Source organism: Peromyscus eremicus, unplaced genomic scaffold (assembly GCF_949786415.1).
Source record: "Peromyscus eremicus unplaced genomic scaffold, PerEre_H2_v1 PerEre#2#unplaced_62, whole genome shotgun sequence".
Classification (NCBI taxonomy): Eukaryota; Metazoa; Chordata; class Mammalia; order Rodentia; family Cricetidae; genus Peromyscus; species Peromyscus eremicus.
This window is the reverse complement of record NW_026734305.1, coordinates 212,287-228,130: the sequence shown is the minus strand read 5'-3', so window position 1 is coordinate 228,130 and position 15,844 is coordinate 212,287. Positions and strand designations below refer to the sequence as shown.

General features: G+C 46.3%; 1 protein-coding gene across 1 annotated transcript; it reads left to right on the top strand.

Moving 5' to 3' along the window:
- The first annotated feature begins 637 nt into the window (after positions 1 to 637).
- Positions 638 to 7,788, top strand: Mgarp (mitochondria localized glutamic acid rich protein). Its single transcript, XM_059252473.1, is given in 5 exon segments — positions 638 to 745; positions 5,112 to 5,215; positions 5,511 to 5,604; positions 7,142 to 7,455; positions 7,576 to 7,788. Coding segments are annotated over 5 exon segments (807 nt in total). The 5' UTR covers positions 638 to 663.
- Positions 7,789 to 15,844: the final 8,056 nt, after the last annotated feature.

The window sequence follows — 15,844 nt, the reverse complement described above, 5'->3', positions numbered from 1 at the left end:
GAACTCCTGATCCTCCTGCCTCCTCTCCTGAATGCTGGGATTATCTGCTTGCGCCAGCACGCCTGGTTTTATAGCTGCTAGGTACCGATCCCATGCTAGGTAAGCACTTGACCCTGTGTTTAAGGTCTCGGAAACAGTGGCTAGCTTAGAACTCAGCCATCGCCAGGGGGAAACCTTTCGCTGCCTTTAGTCATAAGCCTGTGGCTTGTAAAGTTTCCCCCGCTACCTTTTCCTAGAAAAGCTAACGCAGTGGGTGGGATAAAGTGGCCTCCCACCTGGAGAATAAACCGTGTCTGCACAATAAATCCTGAATCTGGTGTGATTCTCTAACCGTGTCCAGCGTGTTCCGAAGCAGAGTTACTCCATGAAACAGAGCGGGTCAGGCACGTAACAGCCGCTTCTAAGCCCCCTATCCCTTCTGAGATGCAACCTGTAAGCGGCTGCCCGGGGTGCGGCAAAAAAGCACTACTAGAGCAGGATAAGGGGACACGATGCTGGCGACTAACTCAGACCCCCGACACCCCCCACCCACACACACACACGCGCGCCCCGGACCCGGGAGGCTCGGGGTCTGAAACCCCACCCCGGGGCGGGGCGCTCCTGAGGCTCCGCCCTCTGAGCCTGGGTTGCTGGCTTCGCGGCTGCATCCCTGTGCGTCGGGCGATGTATCTCCGAAGGGCTGTGTCCAAGACTCTGGCGCTGCCCCGGAGGGCGCCCCCCGGCCCTGCGCCACTGGGGAAGGACGGTGAGTGCCCCGCACACCTCTGTGGGTCCAGGCTGGACCCAGCGCCCCGAACCCGCTAGCACCCAGTCACAGAAGCCTGGGCCAGGGGTGAAGGAAGTGAGGGAGGGTCTCAGGCAAGCACTCCGAAGTTCTTGGAAACTTTGGAAATAGGGAACTTTTCCAGGTTGGCCTCTGAATCCAAATTAGACTTCCTGGGTTCCAGCGCTTATCTCCGTCAAGTACTATTTCTTCATTTTTTCAAGTGAGGTCCACGGTGGCTGTGAGTTGTAATAGATGTGGAGTGAAAAATCACTTCGAAGAGGGTCTGGCTCACTCCTAGATTCCCACGTTGATTATTCAGTGAACCTGTAGGCTCCCCGAAGAGGTAAAGAAACGGATCGGTAGGTGGGCATGGGGTGTCCACACGCTAGCAGGTGGTCTCCAGGCGCGGTCCGGTTCAGTGAAGACCGGTGGTGCTGAACCCCGGGATCTCTCGGCCCTGAGAATCCCTCCGAAGGGGGTGGCCTCGGGTCATTCTTCTGACGTTGCTGAGAAGCTCATAGCTCCATCACCTTTGGATTAGGGAATGCGCGAGGAAAGGGTTTTTGAAATTTTTCTAAAGAAGAACGCACTGAGTAACGCCGCCTAGAACAGAGTAGGTGCTTGATAGATGTCGCGCCGCCGTGCATCTGGACAGGTTTGCAGTTCCTCTCCGAGCCGCCTTTCCCGGCTCTCAACACCCCCTTCCCAACCTCCCATTCCTCCCCCCCATAATCCCCCCCCCCACGCCCGTTGTCCATCACTCTCTGAGGCACAGCTCTTGAACTTACTTCACCCGGCTCCCTGAGGCATCCGAGGCAGCATCCAGAGCGAGGATTTAAGCGAGAGAGACAGAAAAATGCCTGCAGACAGTTCCATGAGCCACGGCGGTTTTTGGTTTGGTTTGTCCACTTGTTTCCACAGCTTTGATGAGGCCTGCGTTGGTGGTGGAGGGTGAGAGGAAGATCTGTCTATCCATCTTTTCTTTTAAACGCTACTTGAAAGAAGTCTCCCCACACATTTTAAATGCCTTCCCCTCTTTCTGTGTCCATCGAAGGTGGCAATTTTGATCACTAATGAGGTAGGCAGAAGCCGTTTAATTTAAACTGAAGATAATGGGGGCTGTTCTGATGTTCAGAAAAGGAGAAAGATGAGTCCAGCGACCACACACACACACACACACACACACACACACACACACACACACACACACACACGACAGAGCCTGCATGGCTTCAGAGGACAGCTTGAAGGAGTCAATGGGTCCCAGGGACTGAACCAGGTCTTCAGGCTTGGCTGCAGACACTTTATCCTCTAAGGTCTGCTGTCTACACCACACACTTTTTACATCCCCTGTCCCCTACCCACATCAAAATAAAGTTAGCGTTAACATTCTAAACTGCAGTCAGAAGTCCTGGGTGCAAGGGTCCTAACGACTTTCCGTTTTTATGGTGCTGGGGATTTAATCCAAGGCCCGACATTTCACTAGGCAAGCCTGATTCTACCGAGTGCTGAGCTACAGCCACAGCCATAGTTCTACTTTGGTTTGTTTGTGTTTTTTATTATTTATTTATTTTTCTGAGACAAGTTTCTCTGTGTAGCCCCTGGCTGTCCCGGAACTCTCTCTGTGGACCAGGCTGGCCTCGAACTCAGAGATCCTCCTGCCCCTGCCTCCCAGTGCTGAGATTAAAGGCCAGCGCCACCAGTCCAGCATTGACTGGAATCATAAATCTGTCTTCCCTTGTGGGCATTGATTGATGTCTTATTGACACTTCCTACTTTGGTTAAAAAAAAATCATAAATTTGTTTCAGTTTGTTTGTTTTTGATAGACACATTTTAACTATCATTAAGTTTTGTTCTCCTTTTTGCTGCAAAATGTAACTTCTTGCCCGGCAGTGGTGGCACACGCCTTTAACCCCAGCACTCAGGCAGAGCCAGGTGGATCTCTGTGAGTTAGAGGCCAGCCTGGTCTACGAGTGAGATCCAGGGCAGGCACCAAAGCTACACACAAAAACCCTGTCTCCAAAAACCAAAAATGTAACTTTTTTAATGAATAGGCTTAAAATAGTTCATTGAGAAAGTATCAGAAAGGCAAAATATAATATAAAAATCACTTAAAATCTTCCTGTTCAGTAAATATCATTGTTTATGGTTAGTCTACTTAGTTTTAGAGATTGTTATTGTTTTTGCTTTATGGAAACAAGGTGTAGCTACCTAGACTGGTCTCAAACACTTAATCCCCCTGCCTCACCCTCCCAAGTGCTGGCATTACGGTGTGCACTAGCACATGCAGTGACTTCAGGTCTTTTTCTCTTACATCTGAGGTCTTCTGCCACAGGGTGGATTGTTATGGATTTTCACATAATGTGTGGTAGACTTTTCTCAGCAGTTCAGAACACTCCTTGCTCTTGCAGAGGATCTGGGTTCAATTCCCAGTACCCACAGATGGCTCTGTAACTCCAGTACCAGGGAGCCTGAGGCCTGCCCTGATCTTCGAGGGCACCAGGCATGCACATGGTGCATATACATACATGCAGGCAAAACACTCAGACACATAAAATAATAAATACATCTGAAACAATAAAATGTTTTCTCATATAAGTAAATCCTAATCTTTACATTGTATAAGTCTACTAAAATATGTTTAATTAATTCCTATTGAATAGTTCTTATTGCTATTTTAAATAACTCAGCTGAAATAGTCTTTAAGTCTACTTGTATTCCTGGAGTTTTCTTTTCTTTCTTCCTTTTTCTTTTTGTTTTGTTTGTTTTTTGTTTTGTTTTGGTTGGTTTTCTCTGTGTAGCTCTGGCTGTCCTGAAACTCCCTCTGTAGACCAGGCTGGCCTTGAACCCACAGAGATTTGCCTGGCTCTCCCTCCCAAATGCTGGGATTAAAGGCCTGGGCCACCACATCTCATTGCTAATAATTTTCTTTATTTCTTCTTATTTAATAAGATCTTTCTGGAGTCCATGGGATGTAGCTTACCCAGAAGGCAGGAACCCCTGGGATTGACTCCTAGTAGTTTAAAAAACAAAACAAAACAAACAAACAAACAAAAAAGTGTATCAAATAGGTGTCAAAAGGTTGTGATGTTTTTGCTTGTTTGTTTTGTTTTGTTTAAGTTTGGTTGGTTTGATTTATTTATTTTTGGTGCTGAGGATGGAACCCAGGCCTCCTGTACATTAGACACAAGTTCTACCATAGGTTGGTTGTTTTAGCAATGAGATTTGGGTCAGTGAGTTGGCTCAGCAGGTACAGGTGCTCATCACCAACCCTGGTGACCCAGACAGAGTCTTAGTTCCAGGACCCATACCGTAGAAGGAGAAAATTAACTCCCACAAGTTGTTCTCTGACCTCCACACGCATGCTAAATAAAATTTATGAAGTGAGATTTTCATTATGGGATACAGGCAGATTCCAGACGTCCTCCTGCCACAGGCTCCTAAGCAGCTGGGACTAGGAAATGCATAGCCAGGTCACAGATCTGTTTGTAAGCCAGCAAAAGTCTCACTGCAAGCCAGCCACGCAGCTGTAAGCCCAGTGTTCAGGAGGCTGAGACAAGAACGGCCAAGAGCTTGACCGGCCTCAGCTAAGGAGTGGGATCTTGTCTCGAAAAGTTTAGGGTTTGGGGTTGGGGGTTTAGCTCATTGGTAGAGCACTTGCCTACCAAGCACAAGGCCCTGGGTTCGGTCTTCAGCTCCGGAAAAAAAGAAAATTTTAGGGTCTAGTGCACTCTAAGCATGTGTTCTACCTATCCTTAAGTGCAAATTTTATCTTTAGGTATAAGTGTGCTTAATTAATTTTTTTGTTATTTTACTACCCCCCCCCCAGCTGAGGACGGAACCCAGGGCCTTGCGCTTGCTAGGCAAGCGCTCTACCACTGAGCTGAATCCTCAACCCCTATGCTTAATTAATTTTTAAAACAATCATTTCTTTCTGTCTCAAATGGACAGCTGAAAAAAGAACAGAAAAAAGAAAAGTAATTATTTCTGATCCTATCTGTTTTGGATATATATGGGGGACTGTATGTCTTTTGCATCTCATTTGGCTGTTAACCTGGTTTAGTTTGTCCGTTATTTCTCCTCATCCACCTCTGCCCTTCCTCATGCCTAACATCAAGATGGCAGGCTTCACAAGCAGTCCTCAAATCAGACCCGAGGCTGTTGGGTGGAATTACTACCCCCCATCCCCCCACCCCCGCCTCTAACACTGTGTTCGCTGAGCTGAAAATCCACTGTGGTAATAGGTTCCAAATTCACTGAAGAGAAAATACCTAAAAAATGTAATTCTTTATGATGCCCGTACTTCGGTGGTGAAAGTGACCATGATTAAATTTGTTTTCCTAGCATCTCTTCGCCGAGTGTCATCCAGCAAGTTCCCGGGAACATCTGGGTCCAATATGATTTATTACCTGGTTGTAGGTGTGACAGTCAGCGCTGGTGGATATTATGTAAGTGCTTAAAGACCTATTAAAGAATTCGTGTGCCCGGCTCGCTAGCTCACGCCTTTAATCCGAGTGCTCTGAGTCCAAGGTCAGTCTGGTCTGCGTTCCAAAGGTCCCTGATGGAGACGGGTCCTGTCTCCAAAAAAGGGGGTTGGCTGAAGCGGTGGGCAGGCATTGATTTCCTCCTCTTCTGTGCGGCCCTGGAATTGTTCTTGAAACTTCTAGTGGTGGTTCCGTAGAGAATTAAACGCGATGAATCTTAGAGAGGGCTGAAGACAGCTAAGCTCGCCTTTTCTTTCAGACTTACAAGGCTGTCACATCTAAGTCAGTCAGACATCCAGAACATGTAACGGATGGGAAAGAACAAAGGAAAGCAGAGCTACAGCCACTTCCGGGTAAAGTGACTTTCTTACTTTGTTTATTCATTAGAGACAAGGTCTCAGGAATCGCAGGCAGGATGACCCAAAACCTGCGGTTCTCCCGTCTCCTTCGTGAGCCTGGTTACAGACGGGCACCACACACTCGCTTCTTAGTTTCTTTAGTAATTTAATCAAGAGTGGCTACGTGTAAGGGTTCACTCAGGAAGCAAGATCGCAGTAACCTAGAGTTGCTAGTTTTGGATGAGTGCGTTTGATAAAGGAACGAGTTTTCCATGTGTGCTGCTGAGAGGCAGATGTAATTTCTTTTTGTGGTAATATTATTTCTACTGCTCAGACACCCATTCATGCAAACAGAATTTCAGCATCTGTCTCAGCAGTTTGGCCTCTCGTTTCCCCATTATTGTTTTAAATTACAAGCTAATTATTATTATTTTTTCAGTTTTGGCAAGCACCCCCCCTACCCCCCCACCCCACCCCACCCCACCCCACCCCCGTGCCATTCTCAAAAGTATGCTTCACATGAGTTGAATCAGTCAGGCATCCTGAGTCCCTGAGCCTGGAAAATGGCCACTGTGGGAACACAAACGTTACAATTTCACCCTAACATCATCTTGCCTTAAACAGTTTACTTTAACTTTTTAAAGATTTATTTTATTTTATTTTATGTGTGTGTGTTGCCTGCATGTAGATAAGTATACTACATGTGGTGTACCTGGTTGTCATATCTCCTCTCCTGCGGTTTCGCCCCCACTCCCGTCCCCCTCGCCCACCTCTCTACCTCACACCCCCCTGCCCGGAGGTCAGAAGAGGGATCCCTGAGAACAGAATTACTCCACTTTATTCCCATGTTCTTTCCATTAATACAGAGGTTTGTGAGCCATCATGTCAGTGCTGGGCAGCAAATCCTGGTCCTCTGTAAGCCCCAAGCTAATTACTTTAAATGACACTTGTTTTTCTCTATCTCAACAATAATGTTATCAATTACTGTGATCACTATTTAGGAACAGAGATATTAGCAGCTCAGGAGTCAGGTTTTGCTTTGTGGTTTTGTTTGTTTTGTTTTGGGGGGAGGTTGTTTTGGTTTGGTTTGGGGTTTTTTTTGTTATTGTTTGAGTTTTTGTTTTGTTTTATTTAGGTTTTTTATTTTATTTTATTTTTTTGACAAAATCTCACTTTGTAGGCCAGGCTGGCCCTGAGCTCACAAAAATTTATCTGCCTCCATTTCTGGAATGCTGGAACTAACAAGTGTGCACCACAGGGCCATGCGGGCATTCAGTTTTAATTTTTTGTTATGACACTAGGAAACAGTATTAAAGCTAGCAGGATGGCTCTGGAGGATAAAGGTAATCACATTACTTGCAAAATGGAGCTGGAGGATCAGGAGTTCGAGGCCATCCCAGGTTACATAGCAGATTCATGGCTAACGTAGGCTGTAGTAAATGTCTCAAAAATTTTCCCCTTCAAATTAAAGTAAAACCAATTGATTGCATTACTCCACTTTATTCCCATGTTCTTTCCATTAATACTTTGCTTAATCAACCAAATTTTAAAGGCGAAAAGGAGCATGTAGCAGAAGCTGAAAAACCACGTTCAGAGGCTGGAGAAATTTCTGTAAAGGAAGCTGAATTGGTACATGCTGAGGAAGTCCCAGAGGCCGCAGCTGGGCCTCCAGAAGAGTCTCCCCAGGTCCCTGCCGAGGCTGCCCTAGTGGAGACATCCACACTGAGCGAGGAGCCTGAGCTGCAGATCACCGAGGCTTCCCCAGGAGAGACCACTGAGGGAGTCCCTGAACCCACGGAGGAGGAGAGCGCAGCTCCTGAACCCACTGCCGAGGAGGAGAGCGCAGCTCCCGAACCCACGGTAGAGGTGGAGAGCGCAGCTCCTGAACCCACAGCTGAGGAGGAGAGCGCAGCTCCTGAACCCACAGCTGAGGAGGAGAGCGCAGCTCCCGAGCCCACGGCAGAGGTGGAGAGCGCAGCTCCCGAGCCCACGGCAGAGGCAGAGGTGGAGAGCGCAGCTCCGGATCAGGCTGACGGGGCTGATACCAGCAAGGAGGGTGAGGGTACCCCTGGGAACCAGAGCTTCCAGGAGAGTGCTGAACTAGAAGAAAGCCCTCCCTAAGGCTCAGAACCCTCTGCCCAGCAGGAATCTCAAGAAGAAACCGAGGTCACAGCAGAAGCAGCCTCACCCCAAGGCTGATCTGCAAAATTCCATAGTTGCTTTTGTATTTTTAGCAACCTTAGACCTTTTTTCTAGAATTTAATATACCTTAAAGAATTTGGCTTTTACTAATAGATGTGTGGATTGGGATTTGGTATTCTACATGTCTTAATAGTTTTCTACCCACTAAGATCAAGCTGTGTAAAGAGCTTAAATAGTATTAACTTGGGATTTAAATTTTATGTTTTAGAAATTGAATTACCCATGCAACTTGTATTCTCTTTGATTTTTGCTCTGCCTTTCTCTTACTATATTATATGTAAGACTGGATTATTGAGTTTGATGTGAACTCATTTAAATAAAATCAGAAAATCTTAAGTGTTTCTATTGTTTCTTGATGTTGGGGGAGGGGAACTTGTGGCTGGGATAAGGATGACTATGGCCCAGGCTGACCTAGAGCTCACGACTTAGCCTGGGCTGGCAGCCTTGCTCTGTCTTGGGCTTCTAGATGTTAGCCATGATCACACCAGGCCTCGGGGTTCTGTTCTTACAATGTACATGTAGAAATACACTGTATTACACATTACCACCCATGCATACATCCTCATATGAGGAAACCCAGCTTTATAATAGTACTGAAGGAAGAGCAGTGTTCTGGAGAGCTCTGTCCTTTCCCGGATAGTTACGTAAGGGAGGGTGACAAGCTTTTCTGGTTCAGTTCAGTGTTTACTGAGGATCTACACTTCCTGCCAGGAATCATTCATGCACGTATGCATGCAACAAATATTCACAGAGTGCCTTGAGCCTACCCGCCACTGTTTTAAGTAATCCTCAGTTTGTATTTTAGAGTAGGACTAGATAATACGACAAATAAAATTATATATAAGGATTAGGTAGTTTGCAAATGTCAGTTGGGAGTAAAATTGTCATTTTACGTATGACAGTAAAACCAAGTCTTATTTTATCTTATGAGACAGTCGTTGCCTTAAACACACTATATAGCCCCAAGGCTAGCCTTCAACTTCTAATCTCCCTGCCTCAGTGTCCCAAATCCTAGATTTATAGATGTGTGCCACCATACCCAACCAGAGCAAGCCTTTTTATGAAGGTGTCTTTTAATAAAGACGGATGACGCTGAGAGGAAGTCCTGCCAGGTGAGGGAACAGAAAAGCACAAATGATCTACAGCCAAAGCATGCTGGGAAATTCCAGAATTTTGAGGTAGCCAGTATGGGTGAAGAGGAATAAGAAAGAGGGAGAATAACTGGAGGCGTCTCAGGAAAGAAAGCGAGTGGGTGAAGCCAGGCACAATGATGCAAGAGTATTTTATCCAGCACTCAGAGACTGAGGGTGGAAGTTCGAGAGTTCAAGGTCAGCTTTAGCTGCATACATAGAAGAACCTTGTTTCAAGAGAGCAGGCGGGTGGGGTAGGGGGAGATGGCCTAGATAACACGGAGTTATGCAAGATTTGGGGCATTACTGGAGTTAAATGTGGCCGCTGATGACGTTCTGTTTTGATCCCCTTAACTGGAAACATTTGCTCCCAGCTGCTATGACTGTTCACATCCTTCCCCAGCCCCCATCCTGCCTGGTCCTCTCTCCAGGCAGCTCATAACCAGTGACTGACCACCACAGCAGTGGGGCTAGCTGAAGTACAGCGTTCCAGAGCTCTACCTGGTTCAGGACTGAAGCTGGTCCCTGGGAGAGACTATATCCTGCTCTTTCCTGTTTCCCTCCATCCATCCTCCAGAGAACATCCCTCCAGTAACAGTGCTCAGGAACCTCTGCACCCAGGCAATTTTTCCTAGGATGATTGGCAGTGGGTGTGTCTAGACGAGGAAGGAATAGATGGATGAAATCAACAGACTGGCCAGCTGATGCCCCGGGATCTGAGAGGTCCCAGGGCTCAATCACGACTCTGAGGACAGACTGACACCTTGTATCTGCCTCTAATTTGTCTCAGTATCATTCTTCATGAGATCCACAAATCTAAGACCTGAGCGTGGATAGGAGGTGTTCATTCACTGAATCCTCTGATATAAAACAGAAGCACTTCTCAGTCTACTCACACACAGACACACTCCTTAGTGCACTCACACACACACACACTCCTTAGTGCACTCACACACACACACACTCCTTAGTGCACTCACACACAGACACACTCCTTGGTCCACTCACACACACACACACACACAGAAACACTACAGATACTGATACTATCTCTGTCGTTTTTATTTTGTAATTAATTTATTTTTATTATTATTGTTTTTTTTTTTTTGAGTCAGGGTTTCTCTGTGTAGTCCTGGCTGCCCTGGAACTCACTCTGTAGAGCAGGCTGGTCTTGAACACAGAAATTCTCGTGCCTCCATCTCTGGAGTGCTGGGATTAAAGGCCACCACTGCCCAGCTCTTAGTCACTATTTTAGGTAGGATAGTTTCTGCTGCAAAGAAGGGACACTAATTGACAATGATTCAGGGACAGAGGGACTCGTCACATAAGGAGGCCTCCAGGGCTGGTTCTGTGACTCAGTCATCAAGAGCTGGGATGTTTATCATCATGCTTTCAATCAAGAATGTTTGTCCGCTGGGCCTGCAGAGATAGTTCATTGGTGAAGAGCACACATTGTTCTTACAGAGGACCTGAATTCTATTCCCAGCACCCACATCTGGCAGCACACAACTGCCTGTAACTCCAGCTTCAGAGGATCTGACGTCCCTCTGTCTTCACTCATATGCAGACAGATACACATAAATAAGTGAAAATAATAAAATATAAATGAGTGGTGGTGGCCCATGCCTTTAATCTCAGCACTTGGGAGGCAGAAGCTGCAGAATCTCTGAGTTCAAGGCTAGCCTGGTCTACACAGTGAATTCCAGGCCAGCCAGTGCTTTATGCATAGCAAGTTTTCCTCATAGTCACGGGACACATCACCAAAGTGCTACAGATCCTATTCACAAAGAGAAGTTCTCTTAGAAAGCAAACTCTGAATGCAGACTTCTCTTTTCAATACTATATTGTAGAAAAACCTCAAACAAAAGTGGAATCGTGTAATAAAACTTCATGTGCCCTACATGAAGATTTCCCAACTGTGAACGTGTGGTAAACCTTCTGTTCATACTTCCCCCATTGCTTTCAACCACTCTGTCTTAGCTAATACCAGAAGTGAAAGTAGTCCTACAGTCAAATGTATAAAATGAAACCTATGTATGTAAAATGATAATGATCATGTGGCTGGGGATGCTTGTATTCAGTCCCCAGCACTGCACAAACAAAGAGCGGCATTTAAATGCAGGTCCACTGAGGCTCATTCCCAGACACCCACTTCCTCCAGAGAGACTACACAGTCTCCCACACAGCACCAGCAACAGAGACCAGGTGTACAAATGGGCGCTTCTAAGAGACAGTTCACAAGCTGAAACCCCTCATAGATCAGCTGAGAGATTCGATCACTGATAGATAAATACTAACACTAACACATTGTTAGATTATTATTTGCAGTGTTTGGCAATCAAACCCACAGCCTTGCTTCTGCTAGGCCGGCTCTCTTATTATTGAGCCACACTGCCAGGCATAAAGCCAAACATTCCTGTGAATATCCACTGACCTTTATATATGTACTGCAACACACCATACACATACACACACATACACACACACATATACACACACATACACACACATACGCACACACACACACCACACACATGCACACACACATACACACATACACACACAACACAACACACACATGCACACACACATACACACACCACACACATGCACACACACACACACACTACACACACACACATACACACATGTACACACACATACACACACACATACACACACACACACAATGTGTGAAGGTCAGATACAACTTGCAGGAGTCAGTTCTCTTCATCCATATTTGGATCCTAGGGATTGAACTCAGGTCATCAGGTTTTGGTTACAAACATCTTTACCTACTAAGTTATCTAGCCCAGAACTTCTCTTCACCTGTTAGAAATGTTTTCACGTGCCGGGCTGCGATGGCGCACGCCTTTAATCCCAGCACTCAGGAGGCAGAGCTGGGCAGATCTCTGTGAGTTCGAGGCCAGCCTGGGCTACCAAGTGAGTTCCAGGAAAGGCGCAAAGCTACACAGAGAAACCCTGTCTCGAACCCCCCCCCCCAAAAAAAAAAGTTTTTACTCATTCACTGGGACAGAAAATTTGATTAGGGTTGTGGTCAAATCTATCTCAAGCAGAAACCAACTAACTGGACCAGTTAACCTGGTTGGTAAGTTTGGTTTGAGCTGAGATGGGCAGTAACTGATTCAGTCTTGCAGGAACTGTACCGTGTTTTTAAGATGTTTAAGGGGCTGGAGAGATGGCTTAGCAGTTGAGAGCACTGGCTGCTCCTGCTCACCGGCTCACACACCGTGTGTGTGTGTGTGTGTGTGTGTGTGTGTGTGTGTGGTATGTGCGTATGTGGTGTGTGTGTGTGTGCTGTGTGTGTATTTGTATGTGTGTGTGTATGTGTGGTGTGTGTGTGTGTGCATGTGTGGTGTGTGTGGTGTGTGGTGTGTGTGTATGTGTGGTGTGTATGTGTGGTGTATGTGTATGTGTGGTGTGTGTGTGTATGTGTGGTGTGTATGTGTGGTGTGTGTGTGTGGTGTATGTGTATGTGTGGTGTGTGTGTGTATGTATGGTGTGTGTGTATTTGTGGTGTGTGTGTGGTATATGTGTGTGTGTGTGGTATATGTGTGTGTGTGTGTGTGTGTGTGTGTGTATGTGTGTGTATGTGTGTGGTGTTGCTTCCTGGCTGCATATGCAATGTGGTCAGCCACCTCAAGCTCTTGCTTCCTGACTTCCCTAACACCCAGGCTGTAATCTCAAACCCTGAGCCAAAACGAACCCTTCTTTCCTTATGCTGCGACTGTAACCGTCAGAACTACAAGGGAAGTACTAATATTAAAAGAATTAGGCAGTGCCTGTAATCCCAGCACTCAGGAGGCAGAGGCAAGTGCATCTCTGCCAGTAGTTCGAGGCCAGCCTGGTCTACAAAGCGAGTTCCAGGAAAGCCAGAGCTGTTACACAGAGAAGCCCTGTCTCAAAACAACAACACAAAATAAATTTTAACTATATATCAGAGCAACTAATACTTCCTAAAGTGTGGAGTTGCCCATCTACCTCCCAGCTAAAACCTCACTTCCCTTCCTTACTATGTGATTGAAACATTACAGTTCTGTGGCATTCAGGCTCCACACCTATTTAATAAGCGCTGGAAATATTGTCTGAGCCAGCAAGGTAGCTGAGTGGGTAAATGGGCTTGCTGAGCAAGCCCGGTGACCTGAGGTGGATACCAGGAAGCCATGAAAAGGTAGGAGAGAAATGACTCCACAAAGTTGTCTTCTGATCTCCACACATGCACTCTTCCCCGACATCATGGCATGCACCCCTCAGCAGTGTCACACACACACACACACACACACACACACACACACACACACACGTAAATAAAGCCTCGTCGTGTTGTGGTCACTGTGTTTTCCTGCCATCCTCAGCTACTTCCCTTCCCCACGATGCAGACATCCTAAATGATCTCACATTAGTTCTTCAAACTGGCACCCTGGTTTACGCCTCAATGATTGTATGCATGTGGGGGCTGGAAAGACGCTCCATGGTTTCTTGATTGCTAATTGACCTGGGAGGGCCCAGGCCACTGTGGGTGATGCCACCCCAGGTTGGTGGGCCTGGGCTGTATAAGAAAGCTTGCTGATGTTCTACAGAGTGAGTTCCGGGACTGCCAAGGCTACACAGAGAAACCCTGTCTCAACAAAACAAAACAAGCTGGGCGGTGGTGGCGCATGCCTTTAATCTCAGCACTCAAGAGGCAGAAACAGGTGGATCTCTGTGAGTTCGAGGCCAGCCTGTTCTACAGAGTGAGTTCCTGGACAGGCTCCAAGGCACCAGAGAAACCCAGTCTCAAAAAACCAGAAGGAGGAGGAGGAGGAGGAGGAGGAGGAGGAGGAGGAGGAGAAGAAGAAGAAGAAGGTTTGCTGAAAGCCAGACTTGATGGCACTTGGGAGGCAGAGGCAGGCAGATCTCTGAGTTCGAGGCCAGTCTGGTCTACAAAATGAGTTCCAGGACAGCCAGAGCTACACAGAGAAATCCTGTCTTGAAAAACCAAAAGGAAAAAAAAAAAAAATAGAAGGAAAAGCAGCAGCAGCAGCCTGGAGTTGGGCCAGAAAGGAGGGTTCCTCTGTGGTTCCTGCCTCAGTTCCTGCCTCCAGGTTCTTGCCTGGAGTTTTTTGGCTTCCCTAGATGGTGGGCTATAACCTGCACACTAAATAAACAGTTTTCTCCCCTAGTTGCTTTTTGTTCGGAGCGTTTTATCACCACAACAGAAACCAATCAGCTAGCCCCCCCGCTCTGCGAACCCTTTCCTCCCCCATAGCCAAATCAGCCGCATCTCTTTCGTCCCGTCTTATACTCGGCTCTGCCATTGTATCTGTCCTGTATCTGCTGTGCAGTTACTTATACTTTGGGATTCCCCATTGAAATGGAAATTGCTCAAGAAGAAAGGCTATATTAAGGTCCTCAGAAATGATTGTTGAGGGCAGGTAAGCTGGCCCATCAAGTAGAGTTGCTTGCCTCCAAGCCCAATGACCTGAGTTCAATCCCTGGAACCCACATCATGGAGAAAGAGAACTGACCCCTCTGAGTTGTCCTCTGACCTCTACACATGTGTTATGACATACGTGTAAGAACACATCCATCCACACAGACACTGAAACACAAATAAAAACATTTGTTAAATTGGGGCAGGATGGCCCATACCTATAATCTCAGCCCAGGGAAACCCCTGCATCTGAGGCCAGTATGGGCTACATTGTGAGATTTTTGTTTCCAAACAATTAAACAACAAAATTAACCCAAAACAAAACCTCAAGAAAATAAAAAGTTTGTTAAATGAAATTAGGAGGCTTAGTTTGGAACTGTGGTCTGCTATAGAGAGCTGAATAATGCTATCATTTATTTCCTACAAAATCAAAACTTTCATAGCATCCAACGTAAATCTATTTGAAAGAGGTAAATTTTGAAAAAAAAAATCACTAAAATAATTATAACTTCCTACATAAACTTTCCTCATAGTATACAAGTGCTCAACTAAAGAAATCTCAAATACAAATACAAATGTTTTGCCTAAAGAAGTGAGCCTGGGGCTGGAGAGAAGGCTCAGCAGTTAAGTGCATGGGCTCCTCTTCCAGAGGACCCGGGTTCAGTTCCCAGCACTCACAGGGCAGCTCACAACTGGTACCGGTAACTCTGGTACCAGGAAATCCGGCACCCTCAAACAGACAAGCATGCAGGCAAAAAACCAATACACATAAAATAAAAATAAACGAATCTTTCCGAAGAAAGAGGAGACCCTACGTTTTCCCTCTCAGAACAAAGCCCACTTGTTTTTCTAAGTGGGATTTTTCACTCGTTTTCAAGAAGCGTGATATTTCTTGGTGTATTATTCTGTTCTCCCTCTCGTCCACTGCCCTTCATGTCTCTTCACTAAACCAGAGAGGGCAAATGCAGGGCGTGGGCTCAGCTCTGAACGGTCCATCAAGCAGCTCAACCTAATCAGCTTACATAAGAACCGCCGCGGGCGCAGGCCAGGCGCATCCCAGTGTGAATACATCTGCCGCTTCGAATTAGTGTAGCTTCACTGTCCCTCAAGAGATGTTCCCAGCTATTTTCAAAACTGACTCTTCATATCAGAGTGACCAGCTCTCTCCCAAGCTGAATGCTGAACCAACACCCCGCGTCGTGGTATGTCTTAAAACTCACTCAAGAGAAATCAGTAAAATAAAGTTACTGTGAGAACTTACGTAAGTTCTTGCAAGGACACTGGTTTTTGTCCAATGACAGGCGGTTTCAAAGGAGGATTTCGTGAGGACAGTAATGAGGCCTGGTTTCTAAGGCTGTCTTTCTTGCCTGTTGACTGTTTTCGGCTACCGGGGTATTTCCGGATTTTCTCTAAAACTTAATTTCCTGTTTCCTTGCAGGTATTAGTTGGAAGCAGAATTTCTCCTGCTTTTTTTTTTTTTTTTTTCCAG